The 19,849-nt window shown below is 54.0% G+C and overlaps 1 protein-coding gene across 4 annotated transcripts in view; it reads left to right on the top strand.

Annotated features, from left to right (window-relative positions):
- The first annotated feature begins 5,632 nt into the window (after nucleotides 1-5,632).
- The window catches only part of AACS (acetoacetyl-CoA synthetase), a 60,077-nt gene continuing 45,860 nt past the window's right edge, over nucleotides 5,633-19,849 (top strand). For 3 of the 4 annotated variants that reach the window (XM_044776049.2, XM_070515852.1, XM_044776051.2), the window contains exons 1-3: nucleotides 5,652-5,916; nucleotides 13,096-13,199; nucleotides 14,385-14,505. In XM_044776049.2, coding sequence (XP_044631984.2) covers nucleotides 5,784-5,916; nucleotides 13,096-13,199; nucleotides 14,385-14,505 — 358 coding nt within the window. In that variant the 5' untranslated portion in view covers nucleotides 5,652-5,783. Of the gene's footprint in view, nucleotides 5,917-13,095; nucleotides 13,200-14,384; nucleotides 14,506-19,849 lie in introns of all 4 variants that reach the window. The other variant, XM_044776050.2, reaches the window with a different exon arrangement.

Below are 19,849 nucleotides of genomic sequence, written 5' to 3'. Positions count from 1 at the left end.
AAGTATTTACATAAACTGTGATCCTTCGCTTACTTATTGCAGAGATCTTTACAGAGCATCCGTGGGTGCCGAGCTCTGTGCTGCGCGCAAGTGCTGAGCAAAACTGACCAAGACCGCCCCCCCTGCTCTCATGGAGCTGACGTTCTAATGGGGAGCTAGACAGTCAGCTTTAACACTGCAAGGAGTAACAGTACGTTCTCCTTATACAAGATGGCAACATGGCAGACAAGATGCCAGCATCTTTTGACATCTCCTCCATCCTGGTCCTGTCCTGCCTCCCCAGAGGTAACCGCTGTCAGCAGTTTAATGGATATTTGCATTAGTTTCCCGGGGCTGCTGTAACAAATGACCCCAAAATCAGTGGCTTACAACAACAGAAATTTGTTCTCTCACAGTTCCAGAGGCTAGAAGTCCCAGATCCAGGTGTGGGCAGGGCCGTGCTCCCGCTGAAGGCTCCAGGGGAGGCTCCTTCCTTGCCTTGTCCAGCTCCTGCTGGCTGTCAGCATTCCTCGACTTGTGGCTGCATCACTCCGACGTCTGCCTCTGTGTTCCATGGGCTCCTCCCTGTGTCTTTCCTCTGTGTGTTTCTTATAAGGACAAATGTCATTCGAGTTGGGGCCTATATGGGTAATCCAGGATGATCTCAAGATCCTTACCTTAATCACATTTGCAAAGACTGTTTCTGAAGAAGGTGACATTCACAGTTTCCAAGTGGACGTATCTTAGCCATCGCTCAACCTACTACACTATCCTTCCTACACATATATTAATGTAGAGAAAATATTATATATGCAAAAGAAGAAATATATATATTTTGGTGAGGAAGATTGGCCCTGAGCTAACATCTGTGCCCATCTTCCTCTATTTTGTATGTGGGATGCCACCACAGCATGGCTTGATGAGCAGTGTGTAGGTCAGCACCCAGGATCTGAACCCATGAACCCCGGGCTGCTGAAGTGGAGTGCATGAACTTAACCACCATGCCACTGGGCTGGCCCTAAGAAATATGTTTTTGAACACAAATGGTGTCTTGTATGTTTTTCTATAACTGCAGATATCATTCTGTAATTTGCTTTTCCTCTTCAACAATCTCTGTGACAACTATGCTGTTTATAGGTTGATCGTCTTCTTCTTTTTGCTGAGGAAGATTGTCCTTGAGCTGACATCTGTGCCAATCTTCTTCTGTTTTGTATGTGGGATGCTTGCACAGCATGGCTTAATGAGCAGTGTGTAGGTTCACGCCTGGGACCCAAACCCGCGAACCCCAGGCTGCCAAAGTGGTGTGTGAACTTAACCACTACGCCACCAGCCTGGCCCCAATCTTCTGATTTTTATCTGATGCATGTAGTAATGCAAAGTATGGACTACACCACACTTTATTAGCCATTCCCTACTGACAGACTTTCAGTTCATTTCTAAATTTTCACCCCAGACCTGGTGAAGTAAAACACTCAATGGCATCAGTTTTGGGCCCTCCTTTTATTTTTTTAAATCGTGAGGTGTATGAAGGACACAAAATGAACAAATATAGCATGTGTGTGGAGTTTAAAGAATGACAGATGCACACCGAATGCTTATCACCCAGTACGACAGGGACGGCCAGTGTCTTGGGAGCCCCTCCCTGAACTGCCCCCCTCGCTTCCCTTAGAAGAAACTGGGGCCCTGAATGTTGTTAAGCATTTCTTTGCTTTTCTTTATGTTTTTAAAAAACATGTATGTATCCCCAAACAAGATACTTTGGGGCTTTGCCTACTTTTGACCTTTCTGTAAGGAAATACACAGTTTCTCCACTTCTGTGGCCCGTGTGTTTGCTCAGCGTTCTGTTTCTGAGATTCACCCTGTGACGCATCTGCAGAGCGGGTCCTTTCTCAATGCTGCACAATGTTGCGCTGGATGACCGTCCTACCACTTACTGATCCTACTTCCTGCCCAGGACGTTGGGTCGTGGCCACGTGTTCTCCTCTGCTGTCCCCTTGGGGCTGGAGAGGAGGTGGGAGGTTGAACTTCGGCATGTTACTTCAGGCACCTCTGGTCTTGGGGAACTGGCATCCACCTGATTTCCACATCCCCGTGGGTGGACGGGAGGGCTGAGGCAACCACACCACGGAGGCCAGAAAAAGAAGTCCTCAAACGACCCTTTGGCCTGATAAACCAGGGAACGGGGCTGAGTCTCCGACTGGCAGCACCCCTCCCCTTCTTTCGGGGCCAGCCTGGTGGGGGCTGTTGTGCGAGCAGCTGCAAGAAATGGAGGGATGTCGGCTTCTTGCCCTCCTGGTCCTCCCTCCTTCTGTTTTCTTTTCTTTCTTTTTTTTTTTTTTAAAGATTGGCACCTGAGCTAACAACTGTTGCCAATCTTTTCTTTCTTTCTTCTCCCCAAAGCCCCCAGTACATGTTGTAGATTCTAGTTGCGAGTGCCTCTGGTTGTGCTATGTGGGATGTCACCTCACCATGGCCTGATGAGCGGTGTCATGTCCATGCCCGGGATCCGAACTGGTGAAACCCCCAGCTGCCGAAGCGGAGCGCAAACCTAACCACTCGGCCACAGGGTCAGTCTCTCTCCTCTAGTTTGGTCCCACGTCATTACTCCTTTGGTCGTGACTTGGGGAAAATCAGTTTTATTTAGGCTACAACTTGTTCTCACCTTGTCTGGCTCCAAGGACTGCTTATGTGATCCAGCAGCCTATCCTCTTCACTCCACCTGCCAAAATACTCTCTGGTTATACAGACATTTAAAGATGTGTGTCTACATAAGCTTGTATTTATAAATAGGGATCTAGATATAGATGGATAAAGAGCCCCCTGCTCATCATCTCCACCTTCCACCTGGTCCAAGCCACCATGAGACCACATGTGAACTCCCGCAAGATCCCTTAACAGGTCTCTCTGCTTGCACTCCATCCACCCCCCAAACCCAATGTCACTCATTCTATTGCCATGTAGTGCTAGAATAGTCCTTTCAAAAGGCACCACATCACTCCCCAAATGGCTTCTCATCACACTTTGAATAAAATCCAAAGTCCTTACCTCATGGCCTCCCAAGGCCCTATATGGCCACTACCATTTGACGGGGTCAAGTGTGCCCCAGGGCCTTTGCACTCACTATGCCCTCTGTCTGGATGGTTCTTCCCAAAGATCAGCACTGGGCTGGGTGCCTCAGTTTGTTTACGTGGAGAATCCTCAGTTCTTGTCCTCCCTGTCCTAATGGAACCCTGACACAGGAGCTGCGATAGATGGGTCCTGGCTTGGGGATCTGACCCTCCCTAGTTATTACTGATGGCTTCATATCTTCAGACCAGGAGTGTAGACCATAGCACGTGGGCGAGGAACGTGTCAAAGTGAACAGAAGCACGTCCAGGGGAAAGTGAGAGTGAAATACGACCTCTAGCAACTTTCAGTTGGGATGCTTTGGGCACGAGGTTGTGACCCTCAACACCCAGCAGCTGAAGCCCTGAGGACAGGTACTGGTCATTCACCGGGAAGCCCAGGGCTAGGTACAGCCTTGCTCAGGCAGCTCTGTGAGGACCGGGCTTCCCCTCTACTGCCCTGCCATGCTCTGTTTAAGGGCTTTCTTCACCCTTGTTTCCCGGGACCAGGAAAGGTCTGTCGCAGCTCCCAGGAGAAGGACCTGGCCATCAGGGGAACACTTTTCCCCAGGCTGTAGTACCCTCCCTTTTGGTCTCTTTGGCCAGAACGTGGTCACATGCGGCCCCCGGGCCAATCACTGGCAAAGGAGAAAAAGGAGCCCTGTGACTGACTTAGACCAGTGGGTCTTTAATTCCGGGCACATTGATCCCTGGAGGGAATACGAAGAATTTCCAAGGGACGTGGACGCACAGGTCCTTTTAATGCAATTAATTGACAGATCCTCAGTCTCATACGTACTCAGTCCTTACAGTTGCCAGAGAAAGCATCGATCGCCCTTCACCTGCTGAACAATGATAACAGAGGCTCGCTTGTATCGCGCACCCCAATTCTGCCCGGCGCGCCTGGCCCTGGGTGGAAACAGCTACCCAGCACCAGAGCTTCTTTAAGTGAGTAAATACCATTCTCTCATCTTTCTTGGGCTCAGACATTTCCCCTAAGGGTGAAGTTTGGCTTGGGTTGAAAGGCACTGATTTTAGAACCACCAAAGCAGTGAAATTTACTGACACTGATTCTTCTAATTGAAACTGGAATATTTTCCAGTACTTCTAAATTTCTCAAGATACATTGAAGAACATCCATACATTTTTATATGCAATTTCTTTCAGATTTGGTGTCCATTCGTCAATGAGAGAGAGGGGAGGGGGCTCTTCTGGCAGTCATGTTGATACAGCAAGCGCCCTGTTTTAAGTTAGAATCTAGTTTACTTGTGGTGGCTGGGAGATGGAAGCTGTTTAAGATTAAGTGGGAGAGATAGGAGGTTGCTTCATAAAACTGCAATGCTGTGAAATCCTGTCCTTGCGGGGAGCTGACTGGGCTGGCTGTGAGAATTACTACAGGATTATGGGAAAGTCCCAGCACAGTGCCAACTGTGAGTACAGTACATACACCCTCCGAATATATCCAAGTCCCATTTTTCTCTCCATTTCCACAGCTGCCACCCTGGGCTAGCCACCATCACCTCTTGCAACATCATCGTAAGTGGTCTCCCTGCTTTGACCCTGGCTTCCTGAAGACTGTTCTCACTCAGCAGACGAAGGGATTCCTATCACAGCTGCAGTCAGAGCGTGTCCCTCTTCTGCACAAAACCTTCCGATGCTCTCATCTCACCCAGGGTAAAAGCCAAAGTCTTCGACGGTCTCCAGGACCCACCTGAGCTGTCACCTCTTCCGTCACTGACTTTATCTTCTACCCCAGGTCTTGCAAGTCAAAGACACTGGCCTCCTTACATAGTTCTGTAACCATGCCCAACACTCTCCGGCCTCAGGGCCTTAGCACCTGCTGTTTCCTCTGCCTAGAAACTTTCCCCCCAGATAGCAGTAGCTCACTCCTGTCACTCTCAAGTCATTGGCAGAGGTCACCTCTTCAATGGGACTTTCCCTGACAATCCTATTTAAATGGAAACCTCCTCCTATGTTTTCTATCCTTCCCTGCTTTCCGTCTTTCCATAGCACTTAATACCTTTATCATACGAATAATATTGTACGTATTATTCTGCTAAGTACTTGGGATAGTCATGGGTACACTACGTATCTTGCCGTATGCATTACTCCATGTATGACATACACGATGTATCTATTTGTTAATTGTCTCCTCTCCTTCCCACACCTGTCCCCCACCCTTAGCCCCACTTGCTGGAGGGGCAGGAATTCTGCTTTATTCACATCTGTGTCCACAAAGCCCCGCAGCGGGCCGGCTCCCCAGCAAGCGCGCAGCAAACGCCTGAAGGAAGAAGGAGTCAATACTGAAAGAACGAACCCCGACACCAGCCAGCGCGGCTTTAACCCCTCCGCGTCCCGGGGGAGGGCGGGGAGCCGAGGCCCAACGCGCCTGCGCAGCCCCGCCCACGCTGTGGGCGCGGGTTCGAGTCCCGGCGGCGAGCACTCCTTTGCGAGGCCGGCGGGCGCGGAGGGTTACACGCGGAGAGGGGCGGGGCCTTCCGAGGGCGGGGCTGGTCGGGGGCGGGGCTTGTCGGGTGTCCCGCGTAGGCGGCCGCGCCGGCGGCACTCGCGCCGCTCGCAGCCCGCGCCGCCCCAGCGTCCGCCGCCGCTTAGCCCCCAGCCGCCCTCCGCCGGCCCCGCCGCCGCCCCCGCCGCCCCGGCCCGGCCCCGCTCCCCGCGCAGCCCCGGCCGCCCCGCACCATGTCCAAGGAGCCGCGGGCCGGGCGGGAGGAGATCCTGGAGTGCCAGGTGATGTGGGAGCCTGACAGCAAGAAGAACACGCAGATGGACCGCTTCCGGGCGGCCGTGGGCGCCGCCTGCGGCCTGGCGCTCGGTGAGTGCGGGGCGCGGCCCGGCCCGGGGGCTCCGGAAATCGGGCTCCCCCTCGCGGCAGGGGTCCCCCTCCTGGCGACCGGGCGCCCGTTCCTGGGCGCTGCTGTCAGGGCCCCTCCTAGTTGTTGGAACGGCCTCCTGATGTCCTCTGTCTCTCTTATGGGACGGAAACCGGACGCGGGGCCCCGGTCCGGGGCGGGGGGCACCTGACGGTGGGGTTTCCCCCTTGTCCGTGCGCGTGTCACCTCGTCTGCTTTCACGGTGCTCGGGTCCCCCCGACTGCGGGATCTGCCTCCCCGGGAGGATCCCCCCTCTGGCCTGGAGCCCCCTGTGGATTGGGGGAGTCCCTTGCTAGGCTTCCCCCTGTGTGGTGAGGTGCTCCCTGGGGTCTTGCTCTCCAGCCTGGGGGGCTTCCTCCCAGTAGGGCCTCTCTGACTTTGGCTCTTCCCCTCTGTGGGGTCACCTGCCAGGCGATAGTGCCTTGTCGTAGCCCCCCAGGCTGACCCTGCAAGAAGGTCAGCATGGAATTCCAGGCACCTGGGAGAAGGATGCTCAGGGAGGAGCCTTCCTTTGGGATGCGGTGGATCTCGTTCCTCTCCTGTTTACGCTTCCAGCCCCAAACAGAGGCTGGTCCAGGGCCCTCCTTCCAGCCACCGCCCTGGCCCTCAGGAACCTCCTGGCTGGTGAGGGCTGGGCCGAGGAGGGCCCCTTTCCCCGTGCTTTCCCCTACCTCTGGGTGGTTTGTCCTGCTACCTGCTGGACGCCCCGCAGGGGTTTTCAACTCGTCATGGCCTTTCCTCCCCTTTGCACCCCCTCAGCTGGCTGTGGGGACCCCTGTGTTTCTGTTGGTGGCATCACTGTCCTCAGTCAGCCTCACAGAAATGGAGACCCAGTCCCCTGGCTTGCAGGGACGCCTGCCTTGGCAGCACCGCCTGCTCTGTCTCCCTCTTCCCGCCCAGCGCAGCGCTTCTCCTGGGGCCCTCTCTCCTCTTCCCTGAACCGGTCAGTGTCCTCCTCCCTGCTTTTCCTCCCTCGCCCGGTCAGTGCATCCTGCTTGCTTCACCAGAGGAGTCTTGAAGAACAGGTGTGACTTTGTCACTCCTTGCCTCACAATGGCTCCTTGTTGACCGTTGCATTGCCAACAGTCCACCTGGCAGCTTCCAGGCCCTCCACAGCCTGGCGGCGTTGTGGCTCCCCGGCTCCAGCCTTCTCCCTGCCTCCTGCTCACTCGAGAGTGGGCACCTTGGAGACAGGTGCGGTCTTATTCCTCTCGGGGCCTGTTGGGTAGTAGTCGGTCAATTAACGTGTGTTGGATTGGGAGAGAACAGACTTGATCCCCAGGAAAAGCCAGGAGTAGGACATTCTTTTGGGTTACTTTGCTGTGATTCCATCTCTCTTTGCTCTGCTAGCAGTAATGGTGCTTGTCCAGCTCTGACACTTTACAAAATGATTTCACATGAGGGCAGCCCTGTAATCTGGATTTTGAACTGGGTCTATCACTTCCTAGCTGTTTAAGCAGGAGGAAGTCGCTGGGGCTCCACAAGCCTCAGTTTCTACATCTGGAGAATGGGCTTGTATCATTGAGAGGCTCATTCTATCATAATGAGAGGACTTGCATCATGAGGGGTGTGAGGGGGACAGAGGGTGATCAGGCCCAGTGGTCACCCACGCCTGGCCCGTGGGCGTTGCTGAGTAAACAGCAGCGAGCACCAGTAGTTCCCGGCTGCCTGCTGGCCTCCTCTCCATCCTTCAGGGCTTGTGGGCTGGTGGCCTATAGGCCAGATTGGACCTGCAGACGTGGTTCAGCGGCTCACATACTGCAAGACTGCATAGGAAAAGCAAGATTGCCAACATCTTTTGAAAACCCGAAGGCCTGTGATGCTGGGTCTGTGTGCCCACGTGACAGCGGCCGGCTGAGCTGAGCAGGGTTCCTCTCTTGGTTGGGGGGCTGCTTAGAGCTCAGGTCTTGCCTTTTCCTCCTCTTGCGCTGCACCCCCCTGCTCCTCTCCTTTCCACAGGCCCGGCCCTGGAGGTTGGGGCCTTTGAGGTCCAACTCACACACTCCCTTCTCTTTGATTGTTCTCCTTGATGGTTTTTTCCGCTCCTCCCCTCTCCAGGGGCTTGTAACTTGGATTTTCATCCCACCTTGCCTTTGCATTTATTTGTGGGCGTTCTTATTGCTAAAGACAGTGCCCTTGGACTTGATGCTCTGTGCCCCCAACAGTGGCTTGTGTGTAGCTGGTACACCGTCTGGAGCAATGCTGTTGACTGGATGTACAGAGAGAGCCAGGACCACATCCTCCCAGGCCCCCTCAGCCTGCCCAGCCCTGAGGGTGGACAGATGGGGGGTGTTCCTCAGCCTGGCGCCTCTCCACGAGCCAGACCAACATCCACGGGCATGAAGTTTCTGTCCCTGTGGTTCAGGAAGGGCAGGCCTTGGTGGAGTTACGTGTCCTCTTGCCACTCTCAGAGCCATGGGTTGGTTGGTTCTTGTCACTGCTTCTAGCAGGGTCACCTGAGGACTCCCCACACCCACACATAGGCCTCGGGGGCCCTGTGGATGTGGGCCTCCTCGGAGCAGCCTGCAGCTGCAGCCCAGCATCCGCACTTGTGGTACGAGGTGTCTTCCGTGGGCCCGGGACCTGCTGTAGGCAGCAGCCCCTGTCATTAGGGGAGTGGCACCAGCTTCAGGCCATGCTCTTTGGGAGGACTGCGCCAAGTGTCTCTCTCTATGCCACCAGCTGCAGGTCCCCTCTGGATGCCAGCAGCTGGAATGGAGTTTGCTGCAAACAGAGGGCTTGGTCTCAGTTCTGACAGCTGGAACGTAGGTGCGGGAGGGAGCAGCGCTCCGGGCGAGTCCGTGCTGAGTGGCCGCCGTGAGGGCAGCACACCATGCTGCGCTGTGTGGGTCCATCGGAGAAAGCAGTTTAAAAGGGCCGGTGGAGTCTGAGCTGAGATTGGAAGGTGGCGGCCGATCATAGTTCCCCCAGGTAGAGAGGAAGGAGGGGTGACGCGGGAAGCAGGCTGCCAGCTCAGACACCTGCAGGGACCAGGCAGGCGACAGAGGTGTTTGTGAGAGTTGCTATTTCCTGAGTTCTCTCTACGTGCCAGGCCCCATTCGGGCACTTTACGGGTATTAACTAAATCCTCAGTGACCGGCCAGCGGGTGCTGCTCTTGACCCGTTGTCCCGCTGAGAAAACGGAGGCTCAGAGTCTTGGTTGAGGTCTCACCGCTCTGAGTGCTGGAGCAATAGTCCCTTTCCAGAATCAACGCTCTTTACTTCTGTGTTGTTCCTTCTCGTGTGGGTGAAGGGCCAGGTGGGCAGCTGTTAGCAGCTCTAGCTGATTGTCCCCATGTGGTGTCACAGTGTGTTAGTTATCTGTTGCTGCATTACAAGTTACCCCGAGACTCAGCGACTTCACACAACGATAAAGAGTCTCTATCTCTGAGTCGCTGTGGTCAGGCCCCTGGGAGGGGCTCAGCCTGCTGGCTCTGGCTCTGGCTCTGGCCCGCCGGGGTTGCCATCATCGGATGGCTTGACGGGGGCTGGAGCAGCCACTTCCCAGGTGACTTGCGCACGTGGCCATGAGTCAGTGCTGGGTGTGGACAGGAAGCCTCTGTTCCGTGCCAGGCAGCACCCCTCGCGACGTGGCCACTGGCTTCTCTCAGAGCAAGTAGTCCAAGAGAGCAGGGCGAGGCGGCAGGCTCTCATGACCGAGCCTTGCAGGTCGCGCTCGGTCACTCCCATCGCTTTGTGTTGGTTGCACAGATAGCCCTGCTCAGTGTGGGGAGGGGACAGCACCGGGAGGTGAGAATCCTTGGCTGGCTCCCACAGCCAGATATTCTCTTTCCTTGGGAGAAGCCAGAAATCTCGAATTTCATTTGAAAATTGTGCTTTTAAGATGTTGGCAGCTAGTTCAGTTTCTCTATAAACCTCCTGCGGACAGAACCAAACGTGCCTGTCGTCGCTTGTCTCGTTTTCCGGATTGCAGCCTGTGAGCAGAGGCGAGGGGTGTGCGAGCAGAAGCCTGAAGGGGCCCCTGCTCGTCTGGAGAAGCGTGTTCGCTGACTTGGCTGAGCTGTCGGCTGTGGGAAGGCGTCCGTGCAAAGCCACCCATTTCTCCACGTCCTTGGGCCCTCGTGCTGTTGTGACCACTCGCTCCCCGGATCGGCAGCTGGTTACGGCGTCCTCCCTCGAGGATGCTGTTGGTCACGGGCTTCGTGAGGGGCTTTTGAGGCCTTTGTGGAGGGCAGGGTTGCAAGCCTGGTGCCTCTCTCGTACCGGCTGGGGCAAGTTTTTGGTGCTGGAACTCTCTGCAGTTTGGGAGGACCAGGGTGGTTAAAGGAGAAAACAGACTGTGGGAGAGAGGGGAGCTGCGGGGTCTGCTCCAGTGCCGTTTCCCCCGGCCCGTCGGAGGCCCCTCTCCCAGAGGACCGCCGGGCCTGGCACTGCCCTCCTTTTTTTTTTTAAAGATTGGCACCTCATCTAACATCTGTAGCCAATCTTCTCTTCTTTTCCTTCTTCTCCCCAAAGCCCCCCAGTACATAGTCGTACATTCTAGTTGTGGGTCCCTCTGGTTGTGCTGTGTGGGACGCTGCCTCAACGTGGCTTGATGAGCGGTACTAGGTCTGTGCCCAGGATCCGAACCAATGAAACCCCTGGGCTGCAGAAGTGGAGCGCACGAACTCAACCCCTCGGCCCCGGGGCCGGCCCTGCCCTCCTTCTTGACTGAGAACACGGCATCTCTGCTTACTGATGCCGTCCTGTCCTCTACACGCCTGTCTCGACGTCAGTCATCCTGCGCTGTCAGGTGGCCAGCGTGGGTCACGCTCCTGCGCTGTGATGAACAGTGAGGATAGAGGCGCACACATTCGGTGCCTTCCCTCGGCCAAGCCCTGTTCCTCGTGGTCTGAGTGGTCTGGCTCGTTCAGTCCACGCAGTGACCCTGTGATAAGGACCGTATCTTCTTTTGTGGAGAGAGACCGGGGCCCAGAGAAGACCACCTCCTTGTCTAGATTTCCCGGTCAGAGAGGCAGGCTCTGGCCGGCCAGGAGCTCGGAGCCTGTGCTCCCTTAGCACGTGCTCTGTGGATCCGCGCCACAGCGTCTTAAAGGAGTCTCTGTCGTTCCATGTTTGACGGAAGACGGTGCTGAGGCTGAGAGGTGAGGCAGCTCACCCAAGGGCACCGTCTGCAGCGTGGCGGAGCTGAGGTTCTGACGTGGGTCGTCCAGCCTGGCCCTGGAGGTCTCCACTTACATGGGAGGATCCGGGGCCTTCTCCAGCCAGCAGTTTCCAGGTGACACACAAGGGAAACTGAGTCCCAGGGAGGCAAAGTGGCTTGCCTGAGGTCCTCAAGCACTATCTCTAGAGTCAGTGCTGGTCCCAGCTTTCCAGACGCAGTGTCCCTGGCTGTTTTCCCTGCATGCTTGACCTGGTCTCTGGCCCCCGGCTTGAGTAGATGGGGTGGGGCTGTGGGGCTTGGAGGAGGTGCCCGCTTCATTGCTGTGAAGCACGTTCTCTCTCTCGAGCCCGGACCCCTTAAGCCCCCGGGTGTCTCCTGATCAAGGCTGTGCGACCTCTGGGCCGACTCTCTCGCTTCTTCTGGTTGATCCTTCTGCATCCCTGCCCCAGACCCGCTCGCTCCAGCTCTCCTCTCCTGGGCTCTTGGCTTTCTCCCGCGTCCTAACCCTGCCCTTGCTGCGGGGGCCAGCCCCTCTGCCTGCGGCCCACCTTGCTGCCTGGCTCCCGGCGATCACTCTCCTCTTGTGGATGCGGGGTCCAGCATGCTGAGGACAACTATCGGACGCCCCAGCGAGAAGACACTGCTCCAGGGCAGAGATGGTGGTGTCTCTTCGTCTCCGTACCCCTCAGGGCTGGGAACAGCGAGCACAGGGAGAGAATCGAGCTCAGCCGTTGAATTGTGCCATGGTGTTCTGTGCCTGACACCCTGTTGGTCATCCTCCTGCTGTACTCATATCTCTGGAGTACCAGCCTATGAATGTATAGCCTACTGACAATACATCGGGATTAAAAAGGTCCAAAGAGGGGCCAGGCCTTTCCCGAGCTCCCAGGATTTGAACCTGCTTGAAGAGCACGCTTTCGTTAGTGTGAAAGTGGGAGAAAGAGGGATGTATCTACTCACACAGAAAAATCTCTGGAAAGACACAAATAAATCTCTTTACCTGGGTTACTTCTGGGCAAGAAAAGTTAGATGGTTGTGGGGGTAAGAGAGGGAGAGGTTTTACTGTATAACCTTGTACACTTCTGTGATTTTGAACCATGTGAATGTATTGCTTACTCAAAAATTGAAGTAAAGAATCCAGAAAACCCCTCACAACATTGTACTGGCATAGGAGGTCATCAACAAGCTTCTAGTTTTTTTTTTTTGAGGAAGATTAGCTAACATCTGCCGCCAATCCTCCTCTTTTTGCTGAGGAAGACTGGCCCTGGGCTAACATCCATGCTCATCTTCCTCTACTTTATACGTGGGACGCCCACCACAGCATGGCTTGCCAAGCGGTGCCATGTCTGCACCCGGGATCCGAACCAATGAACCCTGGGCCACCGAGAAGTGGGACGTGCACACTTAACCGCTGCGCCACCGGGCCGGCCCCAACAAGCTTCTAGTTTTGAACTTCTGGGTTTACAAATGTGTTGAATGTAGGTTCCCTGAGCTTATATGGTATAATAATAGCAAACTCTTACTGTGGTTCTGATTATGCCCGAGGCCCTGTTCTAAGCGTTTTATTCACATGCCCATTTAAATCCTCACAAGAGCCCCATGGAGGGGGTGTGGTCAGTCAGCTTCATTTTACAGCTGGGGAGACTGAGACACAGCACGCTTAAGTAGCTTGCCTGAGGTCACACAGCTAATAAATGGCCAAGCCAGGATTTGAACCGAGGCCATGTGGCTCCAGAGTCCGTGTTCTTCGGCGTGCCGGTGGAGATGTGGAGTCGCTGCCTCACTGCTCTTGTCGTTTTGGGGCCGAGCAGCGCTGTGTCTGCTTCAGTGGGAATTCAGATTCCCCGCCCCACTGCCAAGACCATTGCTCAGTGGATGCCTCTGAACCGCTCAGATACGCCCATGCTTCCTTTGGTGTGTCCCTTTTATTACTGAACTGCCAAGACTTTCCTTCTAAGTTTTATCTGAGCTGTGTGCTGTTTTATTTTATTTTTAGAAAATTATGATGACTTGTACCATTGGTCAGTCGAGTCATATTCGGACTTCTGGGCAGAGTTCTGGAAATTCAGTGGAATTGTCTTCTCGCGCATGTATGACGAGGTAAGTAGAGATGCTTAGGCGTTGTCTTTTTGTGGTTCTGTTTCAAAAGGAATTCTTAATTTTGGGGAATACGGAATCATATCTTTTAAAACCTCACATCAGTGGGAAAAAGCCATTGCCCTAGAGAGTTGGCAGAAAATTGTGTTGGGGTCGTGAACCCCATGAAGACTCTGCAATCTCTGGGCCCTCTGATGGGTGTGGACCCTAGGCCCCGTGCGGGGACCTTGAGTGACCCTAGATAGTAGGGCACTGTTTTATATTTTTTAAATCACGGTAGGACACTCATAGCATGAAATTTACCATCTTAACCATTTTAAGGTGCGCACGTCAGCGATGTTACATATACTCACATTGCTATTTTTTAAACTATCAGTAGTTTCATTTTTTTTTTAACCTGGCATTTTAGAGATTTTTTTCAGCTCCTTATGCTATCAACCAGTCAATATCTGGGGAAAGAGAGTCCTGTTATTCAGAGTGTAATTTACTGTGTTTTTGGCTTGATTATGGAGTGAACCATTCTGAAAGGTTCGTCTGTAGGCACTTGAAGAAGAAAACCAAGGTCCCCACCCTGAGGAAGGAGGTGAGGGGTCACACTCCCGGAAGGTTGTTGTGTGCGCTGGTGGGCCCTGTAGCTTGGGCTCCTGGTTTCTGCGTGTCCGGGCAGAGCCTGGCCAGTGGGCAGGCACCACATCTGTCTTATTCACTTTCTGTCGCCAGCATCTCTCATAAGTAGGTGCTTGATCAAGATTTGTTGAAAGAGTAAAAAGAGTAAACTAGCAGGGATGGTGTTTCCCTTTAGGATTGGTTTCTTTTTTTTAACTTTACTGTGGAATAACTGACAGATATGATTGTATATATTTCAAGTGTACAAGCTAGTGATTTGATGTGTGTACACTGGGGAATTATCACATGCATCACGCACGTAGTTAACTCTTTTTCTCGTGGTGCAAATGCTTAAGATCCACTCTCAGCAGCTTCCCAGTACCCAGTACCGTGTTGTTGACCACAGGGCGTTCGTTTCCATTTTTAGTTTCAAGCCTTTAGGCCAGTTCAGACTGAGTCTATGAAACGATTAAAGATGCTCTGAGCCGGTGAGTTAGCTGGCTTCCTGGGAGCGGAGTCGCTGTCCTTCATTCACGACCTCGATCTCCTGTGTGTGTCCTGGTGTGCTGTCGTTCTCTGCAGGTGGTGGACACATCGAAAGGCATTGCGGATGTGCCCGAGTGGTTCAAGGGCAGCCGTCTGAACTATGCGGAGAACCTTCTGCGGCACAGAGAGAACGACAGAGTCGCCCTTTACGTTGCAAGTGAGTCCTGATGACTACTTGGTTTTCCTCTCTCAGTATCCAGAGGCCACTTACACGCAGGCCACCGGCTTGGGGAGGCTCCGAAGCATTCAGAAACTGCACTCGGTGATTTTCAAACAATATCTTGGCATCTTTCTTTTTTAAATTGTGGTAAAAAACACATAACATTAAATTTACCATCTTAACCATTTTTAAGTGTGCAGGTCTGTAGTGTTAGGTATGTTCACATTGTTGTGCAACAGGTCTCGAGAACTTTCTCATCTCGCAACACTAAGCCCTGTGTCCACTAGATGCTGATTCCCCTTCTCCCCCAGCCCTTGGTAACCACCTTCTACCTTCTGTTTGTGTAACTGTGACCACTTCAGATGCTTCATATGCGTGGAATCACACAGTGTTTGTCTTCTTGTGACTGGCCTCTTCCACCCAGCATAATGTCCTCAGGGTTCATCCATGTTGTAGCAGGTGACAGGCTTTCCTTCTTTTTTAAGGCTGCGTAATATTCCATCGCATGGAGAGACCACATTCTGTTGATCTGCTCATCCACCACTGGACACTGGGGTTGCTTCCACCTCTTGGCTGTTGTGAATGATGCTGTGATGAACGTGGTGTGCAGATATCTGTTCAGTGTCCTGCTTTGAACTATTTTGGATAAACACCTGGAAGTGGGATCGCTGGATCCTCTGCTGGTTCTTTAAGTTTCTAAGGAAGCTCCACACGGTTCCATAACAGCTGCTCTTGCTGCCTTTCCAATGTCATGAAGGTGTCTGTTGACTTTGTGTTACCACTGGTGGGGGGAGGGGACAGTCGCGTGATCACGTTTTATGGAGAAATCGAGACAGATGTGGAGTAACTGGCCCGGAGTCCCTGGGAAAGCTCATGCTGGAATCACAGCTGGACTCCCCTCCCGTGGGCTTCTCCTTTTAAAAGAAAGTTTAAAGAATATTCCAGCTTACGTCCTCAGCAGGCTCCAGAGGAGCTGGTATAAAATAGTTTAAACACACTAGGAGTTTTCTTAACAGGGAGATGCTGTGGCTGAGCCCCCTAATTAAATTAGGTTTTTGTAAAAAGTAACATTGGATTTATCCGGCATTGAGAGGTTTTGAGGTGTTGCACGTAGGTGAATTTTCCTGGTGCCGGTGCTGCTTCCGTGAGGGTAGAGCTGTGTGGGCCCCTGTGAGACACAGCAGGCTCCGTTATGCTGCGCGGAAGCGGGCTTGGGTGCCCGACTCAGGCTTCCAGCGTGTGGACGCTGCGGAGTCAGATGCTCTCGTGGGCTGTAGAGCTGTGTCGGATGGTTTTCCCCCTCCTTTAAAAAAGGACCCAGGTTGCTGTGCTCTCTGCCGTCCTGTGCCCAGTTTCTATAGTGTTCCCCTGCCCGGCTGCCTGCTCTCTCCTTGCAGTGCCAGTGTCCTCGGCTCCAGCAGCCCTGGTCTTCACCACAGTTGCTGTTTTTCGTAGAAGTGGTGTGGGACGTGAGATAATTGTGCTTGTCCACGTGGTGCCTGAACCAGGAGTAAATGAGGTCTGAGAGAGGATTTGAGAGTTTGAGTCCCTGTTCCATACTCAGTAGCTGTGTGACCTTGGGCAAGTTACTTAACCTCTCTGGGTCTGTTTCTGCCTCTTCAAACTGGAGAGGATGATAGTATCTACCTCAGGATTATTGTAGGGATTCAAGGAACAGATATCTATTTATCTGTCTTACAGCAGTCCTTGGCACAGAGCACATGTGCATAGTTCTCAGCCGAGGTTATATGCTGAAATCCCTGTGCAGCTTTTAAAATCATGGCTGTCAGTTCCCGTGTGAGAGCTTGCCTCCTGGGGGTGGGACCCAGGCTTGTGTGTGTTTTTAAAGCCCACAGTTGCTTCTGACGTGCGTGCTGGGGAGGAAGACAGAGCCTCGTCCTTGTGTTGTGTTTGCCTGTTGAGTATTGTTTTGCTGTCTTCCTCGGCTCTCAGCCCTGACCTGGTTTAGGCTGAGTGGACCAGTGGCCTCGGGAGGTGACGCCAGTACCGCGTTCTCCCTGCTCCTTTCGGAGGCGTTTCCACACCCCTCCATCGATCCCTTGTTCCTCAGCTCTGTGTCCACGGCCTCCTGTGGCATGAGGTGCTGGGAGCACAGCCTTGATCAGGACGGACGAGGGCCCTGCTCTCTTGGGGCTGACCTAGTGGGGAAACAATAAATAGGAAAACACATGCTGTAAAGTTCCAGATGGCTCCAAGCACTCAGAAGAACAGCTGAAGCACCGTAATGGGAGGGAGAGGACCGGGCGGGCTGCGAGCTCGTCTAGACGGGCTGCTGGGGAGGCCCGTTGCAGGAGGCGAGATGTAGGCAGAACTTGAGTAAGAGGAGGGAGTCCTGCAGAGGTGGGGGAGGCCATTCCAGGCGGAGGGAGCAGCCAGACGGAGGGCCCTGAGCCGAGCGAGCCTGGCTATGTGGGGACAGTGAGGCCCCATGGCTGGGAGAAGGGCAGGAGGCCAGGCTGGGGGGGCCCGGGCCATGTGCGGCCTCGAGCGCTGTGCCGGGAGTTTGGGACTGTGTGCGAGGCAGTGGCTGTCCTCAGAGGATGTTAATGGAGGGAGCCGTGTCATCCCGCGGCCGCCCTGGCTGCTGCGTGGAGAATGGGAAGACAGCGCATCCTGGGAAAGCAGAGCGTCGAACTTAGGAGGTCGCTGGGCTCCATCTCTGGGTCCCCAAAGACCGTTTCTCTGGCCCGTGGCAGGGATGGCTCCGACATGAGGTTCTGGGGCTCGTGGGGGTGTCCTCAGGCTGCACCGCACTTCAAGCACCGCCATTAGAGTGAGTCCTGGCCTTATGCAAAGAGGTGACTGAGCACGTTGCTCCAGGGTTTCTTTAAATTCTGTCAGTGTAGCAGGACGGGGCTTACGCCAGTGTCCCAGTGATGTGTCGTGGACAGTGAGGCACACCCCAGGGGGACGCTGGTCACGGGCGGGACCGTGTGGAGACGGGCAGGAAGTCTCTGGAGGGGAGAACCAACAGGGTGAGGAGACCTCCCTTTCTTCGATTGGGATACAATTCATGAACGTAAAATCCACCCTTTTAAAGAGTGCAATTCGGTCATTTTTAGCATATTCACAAGGTTGTGCAACCACCATTTCTATCTAGTTCCAGAACATCTCTGTCACCCCAAAAGGAAACCCCATACCCGTCAGCAGTCACTCCCCATCCCCGCCCCAGCCCCTGCCCACCCCAGTCTGCTTTCCGTCTCTGTGGATTTGCCTGCTCTGGACACTTCTTATCAGTGGATCCTACACTCTGTGGCCTTTGTGTCTGTGCTGTTGTCAAGGCGCGTCCACAGTGTAGCAGGTGCCATGCTCCCTTCCTTTCTATGGCTGAGTGGTCCTCCGCTGCGTGGATAGCCCGCGTTTTGTTTATCCGTAACAGACTCTTAAAGGGCTGTCCTGCCCCAGGTGCTGTGACGCCTTTGGAAACCTCTCCGGACCCCAGCCCGCTTGGCATCTCTGTTCCCTGAAGAGCTCGCATGCTGGTCTGCTGTTTGTCTCGTTTCCTGGTCCCTTTGAAGGTGTGTGCTTGTGCGTGGTGTCGTACGCACTGCAGGAGAGGTTCCGGTTTTTCCTGCTGGAAAGTGGGAACGGTCAACTGAGTCGTCTTTAAAAAGCAAAAGAAAACAAACGGAAAAACCAGTAATATTCCTGATTGCTAGTGGTAAAACCACTGGTAAAATTGGCCGTGGACACCCTGTGAGCAGCAGCGGAGCACTGTCTGGTGCGGCGCTGGAAGGGGAGGGGATGGCGCAGAACGACCGGGCAGGGCTCTGCTCTGCTGCGCACGGGGTCACCAGGAGTCGCAGTCGACTCTCGGGCACTGACAGCAACGGTGGCAAACAGCCGGTCCTGCGGGTGGCCGGGCTGGCACTGAACTGGCCCTGCGGCCTCTCTCTCGCTCGTAGACGTGCACTGGCTGGACGCAGCCCCGTTTTCCCTTCGCCCAGCGCTGTCTCGGGCATGGGGTGGGAGGTGTGGTTGTAATGCCGGGTCTGCTGTGTCCGTTTCGTCTTCTCCCTCCTTGTCCCCTCTCCTCCCCGCCCCCGCCATGCCCTCCCTCTCAAATGTTGGAGCCCTTCTTTCAGTGAGCTCCCCCATCCTCGTATTTGCAGTGGGAATAGTGCCCTCAAACCAGGGACCACATCTAGTTTACAGATTGAATATCTGTCTTCAGCAGGGGCCTCGATTGACTGATTATTGGCTTAGGGACTTTAAAATAATTGTTTTAAATTAAAACAAAATTATTTAAATTGTTTTAAAATAATTGTCTTCTGTGTGTTTTTCTGATTTGTCCCTTCCTCGCCAGGCGCGTGTGGGGCTCCTGGAGCTCTGCTCTGTGCTCACTCAGGATTCTCAGCAGCTCATCATCCTACCCAGGATCCCGGGTGAGGTCACGTGGTGCCCGCCAAGGTGTGCCCGGTTGCCTCCACGCTCCCGTGAGTGGGGCAAACCCAGTAGGCGTTAGCGCCCTCGGTGTTTAAATTGTTCGCACACCCGCCTGTGTAGCACATTTTGTCTTTGAACAGTGGGTTTCAGGTTACTGGGTATTTTTATAGGTTAGAAAATTCGCTGGGTGAGAACATGGCAGAGGTCATTAAAAGGCTACCTACCCAGCGGGGTGAGAGAAGAACCGTGGGCAGCACGTACGCCTTTCAGCAAGTCGGAAAAGCCAGCTGTACGCCAGAGGGAAGTCAGGATGTTTATTCCCTTTGGAAAAGAGATACTTCCTGTTGTGAAATTGAAAAGCAGTTAGCAATCAGGAATGAAATATCTGCATCACAGGTCATGGTCAGAGGATTGATACCTCTCCTCTGGCAAGTGTGTTCAAATACTTTTTCCCCACCTTTGTACCGGGGGGGTCTTAGTTCTCTGTCACCGTGTAACCAGTTACAGAGCCGGGGCTTGCAGCCATGAACACTCACCGTCTCACCGTTTCTGTGGGTCACACACACGGAAGCCACTTAGCTGGGCGGCTGTGGCTTGGGCGTCTCTCATGAAGCTGCAGAGAGGATGCTGGTGGAAGCTAAAGTCATCTGAAGGCTTGACTGGGTCTGGCGGGTCCACATCTAAGATGGCGCACTCCTGTGGCTGTTGGCAGGGAGCCCCAGGGTCTCACCAAGTGGGCCTTTTCACGGGTGCTTGAGTGTCCTCACACGTGGCCTCTGGTTCCCCCAGTGAGCCAGGTGGAAGCTGCAGTGTCTTTTGTGACCAAGGGTCGGAAGTCCCTGTCATTTCCACAGTATCCTGTTGCTTCCCTGGTCAGGCCCCTTCACTGTGGGGGGATCCACACGAGAACGTGAATGCCAGGGGCAGGGGTCAT

Source organism: Equus asinus, chromosome 8 (genome assembly GCF_041296235.1).
Source record: "Equus asinus isolate D_3611 breed Donkey chromosome 8, EquAss-T2T_v2, whole genome shotgun sequence".
Lineage (NCBI taxonomy): Eukaryota > Metazoa > Chordata > Mammalia > Perissodactyla > Equidae > Equus > Equus asinus.
Note: the sequence above shows the minus strand (reverse complement) of the source record. Positions and strands in the feature narration are given on the sequence as shown.